The 16,596-nt window shown below is 44.1% G+C and overlaps 1 protein-coding gene across 1 annotated transcript in view; it reads left to right on the forward strand.

The window, feature by feature from the left end:
• Window positions 1-2,699: 2,699 nt before the first annotated feature.
• The window catches only part of plppr4a (phospholipid phosphatase related 4a), an 89,216-nt gene continuing 75,319 nt past the window's right edge, over window positions 2,700-16,596 (forward strand). Inside the window, exon 1 of the mRNA XM_038793923.1 lies at window positions 2,700-3,090. Coding sequence (XP_038649851.1) covers window positions 3,013-3,090 — 78 coding nt within the window. The 5' untranslated portion in view covers window positions 2,700-3,012. The remainder of the gene's footprint in view (window positions 3,091-16,596) is intronic.

Here is a 16,596-nt window from a genome sequence, read left to right on the forward strand (position 1 = left end):
AGATGTGCTGGTTAGGTGGAGTTAAGGGGAGTGGGCTTAGGTCGGCTGCTTAGGAGGGTCACTGCTGACTCGATGGGCTGAATGGCCTCCTTCTGCACTGTTGGAATCCTATAGTGACACAGCCTTACCCACTTCCCATCTGCAGGCATTCACTAGCTGGGGATTTACCATCCCAGTCATTTAATGGCGACGGAATTATATTATTATAAAAACTTCATAAATGACAGTAAACACCACTATATTTCCTGGTAGAAAATATTTTACCTTCCCAGTGATGGAGAACTAGGGTTGGGGGGTGGGGGGGGGGGGGGGGGGGGGGGGGGGGGGGGGGAAGACTGGGAAGCCAAAGCCTTAAAATGGAATGAATGCTCCACACCCAGGAACCAGCAATGACTCAAAAGCCATCGATAAGGAAGATCATTAACAGGTGAATCTTACCTGGCCTTTTTCACTGGAGATTTATGATCGATATTATCGTGTAAATATGTGCAACAACATGCCACGAGTGGTGAATAGTTTGCTTGAACGAAGACTTCACTCGCAGGAAAGCAACGTGAGGTTGGTGTGAACAGCGCAACTTCCCCAGGGTAATTCACTCTCAACCAGAACTAACCTGTTTAAAAAGAAAACTCCGAGCTCTCGCCATAACCAATGGAACAAGGTTCTCTTCAAAAATAGCTTGGCCTATTTACAGACTTCGAAAAATGGGGGCTCAATGTGTTTTGGATAGCGTGTTTATTCAGAGTTTAAACACAAAGATCAAGTCCCAATATTAACACGTCTCGAATCGCAGTTGGGAGTCGGATTAATGAAACTTTCTGATTTGCACAGCCTACTTTACTCAACCACAAGTTGTGATGTAAACCCTTTTATCAATGCGCTTCTATAATTTTGATTCACTTTTTTTTTTGTTCAACAAATTTGAAAGCTTTTTCCATTGTTGAGGGTGAGTTTAATTTCAGCAAACTCATTCCTAATCGAGATGGCAGGAAATCCAGGAGTCAGGATTCATTCTCTGGTCGCTACATTTACTAAATGTTTCTGGGACGTCCCAAAGACCCCATTTAGGATTTGGGTGCAGATCCCGGAGAAGAGGAATTGTTATGTACACTTTATGTCCTTTTAAAATAAAGATGCGCCCGCCTTCAACTTCTTACCCCTTTAAGAAGCCTTGTTGTAAAAATAGTGAAGGATGCTTGACCCCAAGAATAGGAGCGATCACCGCCCGATGTTAACTCTGCGTGTGGGTGGGATGTGTGGGAAACCTGGAGCGTGTATTCGCTTTTATGTAGTTCGCTCAAAACTTGAAGGCAGGAGTCGCCAAACTTGGAAAGGTGACAATCTCACAATTTCAGCCCGACTCGCTAAACATTGAACCCAGCGCCGATGTCAATATATACCACACGATCAATACCGACTAGAAATGTGTCCTCTACAGGAATATAGATGCCCAATTTTCCACATGTTGGCTGGTGCACTTGAGCCCCTGTGTGTCACCAAGTGTCAAAATTATAGCTTGGGAAACTTCGATTGGGCCCAAAAACAGTTCTGGCTATTTGCGAAAAAGGAAATACATTCTGGGAAGCACTGACTAAATGTAGGAATTGCTCCAACAGTCTTTACTGTATGGAAACACGGGGAAAGGGAAGATCTAACGGCGGGGGACGGAACCATTATTAGGGACCTCTGTTAAATCTCACTTGTGTGTATGTATTTAAATCTGTATGCGTTTAAATAGGGCTGGTTTAGCTCACTCGGCTAAATCACTGGCTTTTAAAGCAGACGAAGCAGGCCAGCTTCGGTTCAGCCTCCGTACCAGCCTCCCCGGACAGGCACCGGAATGTGGCGACTAGGGGCTTTTCACAGTAACTTCATTGAAGCCTACTCAGGGGCAGCACAGTAGCATGGTGGTTAGCATAAATGCTTCACAGCTCCAGGGTCCCAGGTTCGATTCCCGGCTGGGTCACTGTCTGTGCGGAGTCTGCACGTCCTCCCCGTGTGTGCGTGGGTTTCCTCCGGGTGCTCCGGTTTCCTCCCACAGTCCAAAGATGTGCGGGTTAGGTGGATTGGCCATGCCAAATTGCCCATAGTGTCCTAAAAAGTAAGGTTAAGGGGGGGGGGGTTGTTGGGTGACGGGTATAGGGTGGATACGTGGGTATGAGTAGGGTGATCATTGCTCGGCACAACATCGAGGGCCGAAGGGCCTGTTCTGTGCTGTACTGTTCTATGTACTCGTGACAATAAGCAATTTTCATTTCATTTCATTTCAAATCTATACCTGACTCTGAAGGATGAGTTGAGAGGCGAGATCTTCCTCCCAGGCTAATGAAGATGAGTGGGTTTTAGAATTTGTCTGCCAACGCTCCAGGTGAACCTTATTCTCTCTCTCTTCCCCCTCGCCCCCACTTTCTGTTAAAGGCTGCACACCAATGCAAGTTGTTGTGGACCTAGCCTGGGCAATCTATCTGCCGGAGTGTGTGTGTGTGTGTGCCTGTGTGTGGTGTCCCTTTAAAATCAGCCAGAGAGCTGCTCTGGAGCGGGTTAGTGACGCGCCGTCCCTGTGTGCCAGGCTCTGCCATTTAACATGCACGGTGAAATAATTGGAGCATGTTAGCTGGGAGGGGAGGGGGGGGACAGAACAGTCGCCAATCGGCAGGAGTGTGGTGGGGAGAGGGGGGGAGAACGTGTGTGTGTGTGGGTGGGGGGAGGGGGCAGTAATTGAAATGTGGCAATGTGCAGCCAAGCCTCTGTGGCTACACTGCTTTCTCTCTGTGCCTCTGCCCCCTGTGTTCAGCACAGCCTGATTATACGGGCACTTGGAGTGGGGAGGGGGGTGAAGGAGGCGAGATTTATTGAGCCCCCTCCCCTCCAGCCCAGGCTGGGGGGAAATGTGAGCGGCGACGTTTTCAGCACAGGAGAGGAGAAAGGACCAGAAACTTGGACCAATCGCTTGTGCCAATCGTGTGTGTGTGTGAGTGAGTGTGTGTGCGGAGAGGAGCTTGAAGATCCGACATGTCTTCGAAGGAGAGGCAGAAGGGGAAGCTCACCAAAGACAGCGTTACCCTGCTCCCCTGCTTCTACTTTGTGGAGGTAAGTAGACGCGGCAATGCCAGGTAAGGAGACCCCTTCTTTCAGCCACCGATGCCAACATTATGACTGCTGGAACTTCCACATAGTGACATCTTCGGCCCCTGTGAGTTGACTCTCCCTCAAACCCCCCACATCCCCCGAAGCTCCGAAACATCCCTTATCCTCCCTCCACCAGCACCCCCTCCCTCTCCCCTCAATGGTAAAGCCAAAGATGCGACCATTTATTTCTTAACACTAGACAATCGTGCATGGGAATCACGTCGCCAGCCCCTGAAGTGTAGCCAGAGAGCAGGCATCGATCCAAAGTGGCCGAGCCTCCCAAAAAAAAAAGATGCACACATCTGGCGCTATATTCCCTGCATCTCTCCTCCCCACCTCCCTTTCTAGTTGTTAAGACGGTGTAGTCATTCGATTCATGAATCGAAAATGGTGAAAAATGTGCACAGGGTGGATTACAGCTTTACCCCCCCCCCCCCCCCAGTGTATGGAGTAGTGAAAGGTGCAACATATTACAATGCTCTTTCCCCGTCTCAAAACCTCGCACACACTGGAATAGCACCGTCCATGAGTCGTGGTACATTTTAAAAAAAACATTATTTAACTGAATGTCATGTTGCAAAATAGAATAATATAATCCACCCTTCAAAATCATTCTGGAACCAAGATGCAGAAAATCACTTTAATCATTGTCAGTGTTAAGGGAACCTTTGAACAGATTGCTAATATTTTTGTACATATTGCGATTTACAAAATAAGGTAGCATTAATAACTTGTAAGAGTACATGCTGATCTTAGAATGGCTTGAAGATAGCTGAAGAGGAACGTGTACCCACTATTATTTGTGCATTTGAGATTGGATTCCCCACAGTTTGCTGAATGATCTCCCTTGCTCCACCAATAGCCTTGTCAAAACCAGCACAATTATCATTTAACTTTTAAGCTTTCCCATGGCACATCATGGGATTGAGAATTAATTGCGCCAAAGCTATTTTGGGCTGATAGTTCATATCATAAGGAGCGGGTTAATTGATGGGCTGGCACAGTGGTTAGCACTGCTGCCTCACAGCTCCAGGGACCTGCGTTCGATTCTGGCCTTGGTCGACTGTGTGGAGTTTGCACTTTCCCCCTGTGTCTGCATGATTTCCTCCACAGTGCAAAGATGTGAAGCTTAGGTGGATTGCCCATGCTAAATTGCCCTTGGGGATCAAAGATGTGCAAGCTAGGTGGGGTACAGGGATAGGGTGGGGGGTGGGTCTCGATAGGGTGCTCTTTCGGAGTGTTGATGCAGACCCAATGGGCCGAATGGCCTCTTTCTGAATTGTAGAGATTCTATGGATATGACTAATGGTCCTGCCATTCTGCTCAAACTTCCAGGCCCAAAAATGAACCAAGTATTATTCCCACAGGTAGTAAATTGTTCTTAAATTTGTTTAAATTGGACTTTTAAGATGTTTATCACTTTTCCTTTCTGTCCCTTTTTGCTCCATATTTATTCACTTTCTTTCTTTCCCTCACATTCTTTCACTTACTATATCAAATTTGACCGAATTTACCTTCTCTGCCGTTTGATCAATTTCATTCCTTATTCTCAAATTCTGGTTAAGGAAATGGATTTGACAATCGGGGGATCCCAGATACTCCATTGACCTCTCCGCACACACCGTTTTTAGTTTGAATTTCCAGCATTCTGAGGCTGAAAATAATGCAATCACAGTGCAGAAGGCGGCCATTCAGCCCATCGAGTCTGCACCAACCCTCCAATAGAGCACCCTACCTAGGTGCAATCCCCGCTGTAGCCCCACCCAACCGTTGGACACTAAGGGGAAATTTATCATGGCCAATCCACCAAAGCTGCACATCTTTGGACTGTGGGCAGAAATCGGAGCACCCGGAAGCAACCAACACAGACAAAGGGTGAAGTGCAACCTCCACACGGACAGTCATCCGAGGTCGGAATCTAACCCGAGGCCCAGGTGCTGTGCAGCACCGTGTCGCCTCTGAATCTGAGGAAATAAATGCAATTTGCTGTACAAACCATGCCATGTGCCACTTCACCAGTTCCTGGGCCATCCTTTGCAAAAGATGCAGTGAGTGTGCGTTAGTATTCCCCGTTTGGCAAGATCCAAGGATCCCTCATGCTGAACAGGAGCACTATAATTATCCCATTCCAGTTTGGAGAATATCTTCATCTTTTGGCATCTGTTAAAACAACAGGCTAGCAACAGAAACTGACGCCTTCTTTGTGCAGCTCAGCTTATGATATCTTCTCATCACAGAGTGACTGTCGATTAGTACCTGACAGAGATAGGAGAAAGACATTTTTCTCTCACTAGGACATTTTTGAAAAAAGAGCTGAACTAGTCTTTCATTTTTCAATTCTATTCTTAGAATTCTTAGGTGTTATTATTTCTTAATAATACTTGTTGAATATTGGAGATTATCAGTCAGCTTCAAAAGAGCAGCACTAATACCTTGTTTTTAATGATGGGTATCCTGTTATTTCACTTCTATAGTATTGTGTGAACCAATCCATTTCTTTGCTATTGTATGTAAAGTACCCCAGACTGAGTGGGTACCTATACTACACATTTAGTGATGGTACCATCACAATTTCAGCTTTGCACCAATGCTAATATTGAGACTCGGAGGTTTCTGATACACTTCACGCTTCCTAGATTTGACGAGCTGAGAAAATCAAGTTTCTCGGGGGATTTTCTCCATTGACCGTGGACAGAACCGTGTTGACATCTTTGAAGAATAAACATTACCTGGGAAAATGGCGGCCATTGGCAGACCATGACCGCATCACCCTGCTGGCTTTGTTTGACTGTATTTCAGTCAGTGAGGTTGCAAAGGCTGGCTGCCAAGTGCTTGGCATGCTTGGAAACTCATTGGATTTCCAATGCAATATGTGCAGCCATGTATGTGTGGCGAGGAAATGGTCTCTTCTCCCATCAGCATACCCACAATGACACTCACTCACTCATTGACATAATGGGAGACTCCATGCCTTGAGGTGATAGTCTCACTCTGCTTCAGTTTAATAGCACATGGAAGGTAAACCCATTGAAGTGTCAAGTCTGCTTTTACAAACTCACTCCCTCACTCACTCACTCACTCACTCACTCACTCACTCACTCACTCACTCACTCACTCACTCACTCACTCACTCACTCACTCACTCACTCACTCACACACACACATTCCCCACACAATTATGTTTAAAGAGCTAAGGCGTTCCCTTCCCCTTTTATAAATATTTACACTTGTGACAGTTGGGAGTGAGCTCAGTCCAGATTTTACATAAATAAGTCAGTGCACACCGCTCTCCTGGACAAGACTCCTACCATTCCTGCCAAACAGTAAGCAGCAGCGATTAGCATTTATCGAGCACCACAAACACAATTAAACATCCTGAGGCACTTTGCAGGCATATTATAAAACAAAAGCATGTCACTGAGGCACATAAGAAGATATTCAGTCAGGTGAGTAAAAGCTTGGACAAAGAGGAAGGTTTTAAGGAGTGTATTTAAGGTTGTGCGGGGTGTGAGGAGGGTATTCCAGAGCTTGGGGCCGAGAGAGCTGAAGGCACGGTCACCAAGGATAGAGCAATTAGAATTCGGAATGCACAAGCGGTCTGAATTAGAGGAGTGCAGATATCTCAGAGAGTTGTAGAAAGATTAGAGATGGGGAGGGGCTATAGTACGGAGGGGTTTGAAAAATAACGATGAAAATTTTTGAGTCAAGCCGTTGCTTGGCCAATGTAGGTTCGTGAGTACAGGGATAACAAGACAATGGGACTTGCTGAAAGTTAAGATGTGAACAGCAGAGTGTTGAATTGACCTCCAGTTTAAGGAAGGTAGAATGTGAAAGATCAGCCAGGTGTGTGTTGGAATAGTCGAGTCTAGAGGTAACAAAAGCAGTGAAAAAACATTGCAAGTGATTGTCTGCCAAGCTAGATGCTGAACTGTCACAGACCAATAGGCTGGGCGGCTGGTTCGTGATGCAGAGCAAGACCAGCACTGCAGGTTCAATTCCTGTACCGTCTTCTCAACCTTGCACCTCGCCTGAGGTGTGGTGATCCTCAAGTTAAATCACCACTCAAAGGGGAAAGCAGCATATGTTTATCTGGGACTATGGCAAGTTTGTTTATCTTTGTAGTACATAAGTGTACTGTTCAGCCCCTCCTTAGAGCCATACACAACAACCAACATCCCCTTTAGAAAGAGAATTGCTACCATCCTAATCCCAAAGTTACTAAAGAATCCTATATAATCCATGCATGGTGTACAGAATGCAGTATTTCATGATTTCATGATTTTTCTACCCAACCACTATTATAAATACAGAATTTGTATTGATGCAAACCATGTTTGGACTTGGATTTTGTTTATTGTCATGTGTACTGAGGTACTGTGAAAAGTATTTTTCTGCGAGCAGCTCAACAGATCATTAAGTACATGAAAAGAAAATGAAATAAAAGAAAATATTTAACAGGGAAACACAAGGTACACAATGTAATTACATAACATTGGTATTGGGTGAAGCATACAGGGTGTAGTGTTAATGAGGTCAGTCCATAAGAGGGTCGTTTAGGAGTCTGGTAACAGCAGGGAAGAAGCTGTTTTTGAGTCTGTTCGTTCAGACTTTTGTATCTCCTGTTCAATGGAAGAAGTTGGAAGAGTGAGTGAGCCGGGTGGGAGGGGTCTTTGATTATACTGCTCGCAGTTGATTCTCATCATAAATTTTGTGGTGTGATTTTGAGTGTCAAATCAACTGAAGTGCACTTTGAGTTATATACCACTTTTGGAAGTTAGAACCAGTGTGTGGCAGCTTCCGAGAGGTCTTCTGGATTATGTTGCCACTTGTGTGTTGACGCATACCCTGAAACTACTTTCAGTCAGGTATGAGGCCACCTTCTGCAGGTAATCTCATACACTTCAGCGTCACATCTGCTGCAGTAAAACTGTAGATGTGTTAATCCAAGCCAAAGATACCCACACTTCACATGAGAGCTGTAAGTGTTCAATTTGAATGTTTTTGAAGTTTGCAAAGAACCAACAGAGTGGAATATTTTCCTTCAATTCGCATATGATTTGATTAGCAGTCTGCGCATGGAAGCAAGCCTACAAGGTTCCACTTTTCCTGACCACAGATTAATATCTCTGGTCAGGAATATAACTGACATCCATCATTGGAAGTTATTGGCCTAAAACTGTGGTATAACCATCCTTAGCTCACCTTCAGGACATCAACTGGTTTGAACATTTTCTTCTGCATAGATTCTGACATTTCACTTCAAAATTAAAGGGAACATTTGTTTAATATTTGGATCACCAAGTCAAACATTTGTGTCTTTTCTTGTTAATTCTTGCCATAAATGGCAGTAGTGCCTTTCGTAGCTCGCAAACATGTTCTGCCTTTCAATAGCTAACTTGAATCCCGGCCTCATTTGCATATCGTTACTCCATGTCCTGTCACACCTTTACACAATAAAGGTCAATCTATTTTAATGAAGCAAGCATCCACAGGCTTTTGGCAGAGTGAGTTCCAAATTGTCCCTCCGATTTGTGTGGAAAAAGTTCTCCCTAATTTCGCACCTAAATGGTCTACATCTAATTTTATGGTTATGTCTTGTTGTTCTGACCATCCTCACAGGATGCAATTATTTATCTGTTTCTACCTATCAAATTGCTTTATCATTGCAAATACAACAACTAAATTACTCTTCAACCTTCTAACATAAAATTGAAATACAGTGCACCTTCTGACAAATTTCAGTGACATCTTGGGAAGATGGATTCACTGTGTGTGGGTTACACTCCAAATGCCGCCCAGATATCTCAGGGTCTCATGGCAAATCTTGCACTACCCAATGAACAGAAACAAAACAAAACAAAATCTTCGCCAAATGCTGTGGGCAGGAATTTTTGCCTACCTGTCCTGAGGGTAATTTATTGGAGGATGAATTGCCACCCCTCCCTCGGGAGGCGTTGCCACCTTTGAGGACCTGACCAGGTTACTGCCACCAAATCTGTCCCAGCAGCACCACCTTGAGTGGTTTCACTGCTGGGACAACAAGCAGGGTGGGCGGGTTGGGGTTAGGGACCTTGAGTGTTGTGTCTGATCTGGAAAGGGGGGGGGGGGGGGAGGGTGGGAGGGTTGTGATGGAGGCGACTTTCCTTTATTTTCCCACCTGAGGATCGAGTAAAATGATCTCCCCTCCTCCTTCCCTGAACCATCCTGTCGGCCGCAACATTGCTGTCAAGCATGAAGCAGCTCCCAAGTGGCAAATGGCTGGCCATTTAAGGGCTTTATTTTGGTCGAAGGAAGTTTGGCTACCCTACCCCATGCCTGACCCCTGTAAAATTGTACACAGGTCAGGGAAGGACAGGAAGACCACCCAAGGAATTGGATAGGCCGTCTCTGCTGAAAACATGCCGGGGCTGAGCCGGTACAATTCTACCCAATGAATCCAACATATAGACATGTACCCTGCTCCTGTGAACTTAATTCTTGTCTTGTATTAATATAAATGCAACAAATCGAGAACATAATTCAACAATTAAAAATAAACTTGAAAAATAAAGTTCTGAGAGACCTCTTTTATGTTAGCTTGTGCCAGATGTTCTTATTTTGATTGTTAAGCAAGTAGTTTGTTTCTTGTCAACCTTTGTGAACAATTTAAAAATCGATTGCAGAAAGTTTCAACTAATATTCATAGAATAGCTCACTGTAAAGAATGTCACAAAGGATTAACACATGAGTTGAGGTCATGGACAACGCAAAATGTTTTTGTCTAGATTCACACTAGGTTCTGTTATCCTTGATAGAAATCTCAGAGTACCAAGGAAGATCATTGTGATATTGAGTCTGTGTTTATATAGAACTATAGAGGAAAATAACAGTATCCTACTCTCTTAAAGGTGTTTGTATGCCTCTGTTCTATGGTTGCAGAGATTGCAAGTGGACAGTAGAGTAATTTTAAGCCAGAAGTATTAAGCTATATCATAAAACTAAAGCAAAATGCTGCGGATACTGGAATCTGACACAGAAAACGAAAATACTGCAAAAACCCAGCAGTTTTGAGTCCAGAGCTCTGGGGAAGAGCCATATGAACTCAAAACCTCAATTCTATTTTCCCTCTCCACAGATGTTGCCAGAGCTGCTGAGAATTTCCAGCATTTTCTGTTCTTGTGTCATAAAACTAAAAGTTGTATTGTAACATGGATAAGTGATGAAGAGTGGTATTTAACCCAGATGGTGGATGAGGGTTAGTAGAGAGTATTGCAAAGGGCTCATTGGCTATTGGTTGGAGAGGGGGGGGGGGGGAGCACGGGTGGGGGGTTGGTGATTGGGGTGCTTGGGAGAAAGGGGAGGAAAGTGACTCTCAGTGGGCTCCTTCACTTCTTAAGGCCGGCTCCACTGATTTGGTACGGAGTGTGTGACAACGAGGGACTCACCTGGGCTTCTTTGAGTGACTGTCCCGCCCACCAATGTTTGAATATCAGTGGTAGTGGGAAGAGGTCCTAAAGTTGGTTTAATTGGTTTTAAACTCCATCCAAAGGCCCATTAGAACACCAGTTACTTGCTGGTGTAAGACAATCTTATAGCTTCTGCGTATTGAGGCCAAATGTCAAGAAGGCTATAAAAAAACAGCGAAACAAAAGAGTTTGCATGCCAGACAATTTCCTTTTGTGAGTCAACACTATGCATCATTAGATTATTACCTTAAATTCACAGTTATATTTTATATCAATCAACATCAACCATCTCCATGAACTGCGCCCTCTGGTTGCCATTTTCAATTCATTCTTTTTTAGTCACATTGTCTTCTTAACGTTCTGGTCTGTGCAAGTCACTCACTTCTTTCCGCACTTTAAAGAAACTGCCTATCCTGAACTCTTATCTATTCCCTCATGTTCTCCTTTCCCATTTTTACCTCCCACTCTCTAGACATATCTATGCGTCATCCATTGGTGTGATTTTGTTTTCCTGAGTTCCAAGTCGCAGTGCTTAGTGAGCAATCTGCATCGCTCTCATTTACACTGTTGGAAGGGCAAACAACACAAAGCAGATGATCCACCAATGCAGCATTGTTAATTTTGAAGTAAGTGGGTGGATAATTTAATTTGGAGATTACATAGAATTACAGCACAGAAACAGGTTGTTTAGCCCAACTGGTCCATAGGTTCCTTCACCTACCCTGCTTGAATTTCAGCTGCGGTTCAGTTGGCTACACTTGCTCTGAACCAGAAGGTGGTGGGTTCAAGTCCCACTCTAGGACTTGAGTGCAAGGAACTAAGCTGAAACTGCTGCAGTACTAAGGAGATGCTGCAATGTTGGAGACTGTTTTTTAGATGCTCTTGGTCCTGTGGCGTGAGTTTGAAAAAAAAGAGCAGGCAAGTTGGACCTGGTGATCTGGTCAATATCTACCCCTCAATCAACATTACAGAGAAAAAACAGATTTTTCTGGTCATTATCAGATTGCTGTTTTTGAGAGTTTGTTCTACACAAATTAGCTGCTGAATTTTCTACATTGCAACAGTGACTACATTTGGTTGGCCATAAAATGCTTTGGGACATAATAATAATAAATATTATTGTCATGAGTCATTAACACTGCAATGAAGTTACTGCAAAAATCCCCTAGTCGCCACACTCCGGCACCTGTTCGAGTACACTGAGGGAGAATTCAGAATGTCCAATTCACCTAACAGCACGTCTTTCGGGACTTGTAGGAGGAAACCGGAGAATTCGGAGGAAACCCACTCAGACTCTGGGAGAACGTGCAGACTCCGTGCACTGGGAGAACGTGCAGACAGTGACCCAAGTGGCAATCAAACCCGGGTCCCTGGTGCTGTGAAGCAACAGTGCTAACCACTGTGCTACCGTGCCACATCCTGTTGTTATTTATTTTATTTTTTTTATATAAATTTAGAGTGCCCAATTCATTTTTTTCAATTAAGGGGCAATTTAGCGTGACCAATCCACCTTTCCTGCACATCTTTGGGTTGTGGGGGTGAAACCCACGCAAACACGGGGAGAATGTGCAAACTCCACACGGACAGTGACCCAGGGCCGGGATTCGAACCCGGGTCCTCAGCGCCGTAGGCAGCAATGCTAACCACTGTGCCACCGTGCTGCCCACATCCTGTTGTTATGAAAGGTGCTATATAAATGCAAGCCTGTTTTCACTTCACTTAACCATATCAATGCACAGTTCACTTGTATCTTTGTAGTTTTGCACTGTAAAATGGATAACATAACAAGCTGAATGTAGAAATTACATTGGACATCTTCCTGATGTTCTGACGGAAATTTAACTGTGTGGCAATAAAAGATTAACGGTAATACGAGCCAAAGTTAAATGTTTCCAACATAATAAATGTATTAAAGAATTGCACATATTAAACAAAGTCCTTAAACCCTTATAAATTTTAAAAATTAAATTGGAGCATCTAATGGACATGTGAAATGCTTTGAACATATGACATTTACACCCTCAAATTAAAAATAATCCAGCTGTACAATTGCTATACATACCTTTAATTTTCAGATTTCAAGGGGGTTGATATTGGCTTCACAAATTCTCCGTGGTTGGGATTTTATTCAGTAGTTGTACATGAACATTTTCCAGTCGGGTTGAAAGGTACCCAAAACTTGATTCAAGTAATAGCAGTGGGAAAGAGATACATATACTATTGAAAATTGTGACAAATGGCCATGCATGCATTATATAGGAATGATTGCAACATGCATTAAAACCATAGAGTAATCAAAGATATTTTCAAATAGTGCCATTACTTTTCGACGAGGGGGTCATGCAATTATCTGGGAGTTCAGCATAGACTAAACTCAACATTAGATTTCGCAGCATGTGGCAGCAGTCCCCTCCTTTCGATAGCCAGCTCATCAGTGTTGTAGCCTGTTAATTACATTTTAAAATAATGAAAGATTCAATTAAATTTTAAAGAAATATCTTGGATAAATGTCATGAATGAAGTGTATGTGTATTCTTGCTGCCCGCGATCAATGGGTTTTGTATGTGATGTGTCTTTTATTACTTTACAAGTGATTGATTTAATTTAAATAATTCCAGCAGCAAGCTTTTTGTGAGTTTAAATATAAAGAAGGTTATTTATTATTCTACACTTGCCCTGGAGGTTTTAATAAAAAAGTCATACCTCACTCATTCACCTCACATATGCCACCACTCATGCAAAAATTAGATACAGCTGAAGAAAGAAAATAAAATTACAAATTGTCTCTGCCTCTCTTTTATGACAGGCCTGTAGATTCTTAGATGAATTGATGCTTGTAGTTGAAGTGAAGGAATTGTCAAGAGAGGATTCTCATCAAGGTACGAGGCTGCTTATAGTTGAATTTCCAGAGGTTGTGTTCTCACATGAACTTGAAGTTGAACCAGGTTGAAGTGAGTCCTTCTGTCACTTTCAAGATATTGCTGTGTATGAACTTGACTTCATAGTTGACATGCAGCTGGTTGAATCGTTTCTATGATGGGCTTTAGTGGACCTCTCTCTCTCTGCCAGAAGCACTTGCTGTCTTAAAAGCAGACAGAAACATTTTCATGTGCTCATCATCTGACAGGAGTTCCAAAATTATTTGACCAAAGCAAGGTGAGGGATTGATTACACGTCCTGTGTTGTTAATTCACATTTTGAAATTCATTGTATCAAATTTGGGTGAGAAACCCAATGGAGGGTTGATGTGATCCTTTGCACTTTGAGTTTCACTGTTTATTTTGTCCATGGTGAAACAAAAAGATGAATCAGGTGGAATGTTTTGATGGTTCATCCTCGAACAAAGAGATGTGTGAATTTCCCAGCTAGACATGATTGTCCATACTTCATAAGGTATTTGCTTGAGATTCAGCGCTGTCTGAAGCCCAAAATGCAAAGGGTCACAATGATTTACAGTGGCTATTTTACTAGATTATGTTCAAAACTTTTATAAGTATCGTCTGAAAGTTCATAAAATACTGGACCATGGTGGAAGTTGACCATGATAGAAGTTAATTCCAAATTGAAACACAAGCTATGGGAATTTACCTAAAGCATTCGCACAACAAAAGCTTAGATATGACAAACATGTGAGATCACAATTTTACAAAAGCAATCAGGCTATTAATCTGCAGATTTTCATGATTCAGAGAAAATTGCATTAATCCAAATCAAGAGACTTAGTTGAAGAAACATACTTCCTATTACATATGTAAAAATAATTAAATCAAGGGAGTTAGAATAAGCAATTGCACTCAATGTAGGCAGTGAATCACTGGGGACAATTATAGAAAATTGAGATTTTTGGCTGTCCTTGACAATAGATCATGACCCAATTTAAAGCAGACATCAGGGACATCTGTAAAACAGTATTTCAGTTGTATATAGAACATTCATTAACTTATAATGGCAGGAGATAATTTTATATTTCAACAGCATTAAAATGGCTGCCTGTAATCTAAAAGTAAAATGTTCTATTTCTGTCGCAAATATTTAAAAATAATTGAAAAGAAGCAATATGGGGCTTGATTCTCCGTTTCGGAGGCCAAGTACTCCTGCCAGCGGAAACTCACTCCTGGTCTCTGCTAGTGGCTCGGAGTGGCTCCCAAGTGTGAGTTTCTCCTTTACCATGCTAATTTATGCATGGAGGAGAGCTCACCATAGAACATAGAACATAGAACAGTACAGCACAGAACAGGCCCTTCGGCCCTCGATGTTGTGCCGAGCAATGATCACCCTACTCAAACCCACGTATCCACCCTATACCCGTTACCCACAACCCCCCCCACCCCTCTTAACCTTACTTTTAGGACACTACGGGCAATTTAGCATGGCCAATCCACCTAACCCGCACATCTTTGGACTGTGGGAGGAAACCGGAGCATCCGGAGGAAACCCACGCACACAGGGGGAGGACGTGCAGACTCCACATAGACAGTGACCCAGCCGGGAATCGAACCTGGGACCCTGGAGCTGTGAAGCATTTATGCTAACCACCATGCTACCCTGCTGCCCTATTCCACCATATTCCATTATTTTGAATGGGCTGGCCAATATTGATGTCTGGCGGCAGTCCCGCATTCCTCCCTCCCACTGACAAGTAGGGGCATCCTCCATCCCCCACTCCCACCACAGGAATATTGGCTCAACCCCTCCCAGCACGCATGCATGAGGGTGGCCCGGACCCCCCCCCCCCCCCCCCCCCCATTAAGGACCACCCCATCTGACCCCATCGGAAACCCCTGCCTGAAAGCTGAAGTGTTATCCAGGCTGTAGAGTGAAAAATCACTGCATTTTCGCTTAACCTTCTGTAACATTTGCTGTCTCAGGCTAAAGTGTTTACAGCAGTAGCTGTTACAAGTGTCAGAGGCTTCCTCAAAAGTCCAGTACACTTCAAAGGGCTTCAAATCCCTTGACAGCCTTTCAAATGCATATCCTCCATTCAATTTCACTTGGAAATACATTGCTTTAGCCAGTGATTTGACAGTTTTATGACACCAGAAACATGTGCTTGGTGGATTGTTGATGTAGTTTTCCATTCACATTGAATGCATCTCCATTGCCCTGCTTTGATGCTAACCACACTGTTTATAAACACTTTTGCTATGATTGACAGTTCCTCACCACATCATAAACAGCTAAATGCTTTCTGATGTGAAAAAGAACGGTATCTGTTGGGGGTAAATGATTAAGACTCTGTTGGGGTGACTGATGAGGACTCTGTTGGGGTGACTGATGGCGACTCTGTTGGGGTTACTGATGGGGGTCTCTGTTGGCAGGTCGGTTGGGTGTTCGGTTGGGGAGGGTCAGGCAGGTGGGAGCAGGCTTTGCATTGCGGCAGGAAGCTAGGATGGGGGGGCCTTCCAATGAACTTTGGAGGCCAGCTCCAATGAACAGGGGCAGCAGGGTAGCATGGTGGTTAGCATAAATGCTTCACAGCTCCAGGGTCCCAGGTTCGATTCCCGGCTGGGTCACTGTCTGTGTGGAGTCTGCACGTCCTCCCCCTGTGTGCGTGGGTTTCCTCCGGGTGCTCCGGTTTCCTCCCACAGTCCAAAGATGTGCGGGTTAGGTGGATTGGCCATGCTAAATTGCCCGTAGTGTCCTAATAAAAGTAAGGTTAAGGGGGGGGTTGTTGGGTTATGGGTATAGGGTGGATACGTGGGTTTGAGTAGGGTGATCATGGCTCGGCACAACATTGAGGGCCGAAGGGCCTGTTCTGTGCTGTACTGTTCTATGTAACCTCTGTTAGGCACCTGCCCCGAGGGCAGAATCCACCACATCAGGCCATGCTTGGGAAAACTTGCAACAATTCTGTCTGGGAGGATTTCCCGCTGTGGGGGGGGTTGATGCATAACAAGGAGGTGGAGACTCAGTTTCCGCCCCATTAAACACCCCTTTGTATCCTCCCGCTGGTATAGAACATGCAGCTCGTTGATGCCGCCACCAGGGGACCGGACGCCGACACTTCAATCTCTGCCGGATA

The sequence above is a fragment of the Scyliorhinus canicula genome, chromosome 4, assembly GCF_902713615.1.
Source record: "Scyliorhinus canicula chromosome 4, sScyCan1.1, whole genome shotgun sequence".
NCBI lineage: Eukaryota > Metazoa > Chordata > Chondrichthyes > Carcharhiniformes > Scyliorhinidae > Scyliorhinus > Scyliorhinus canicula.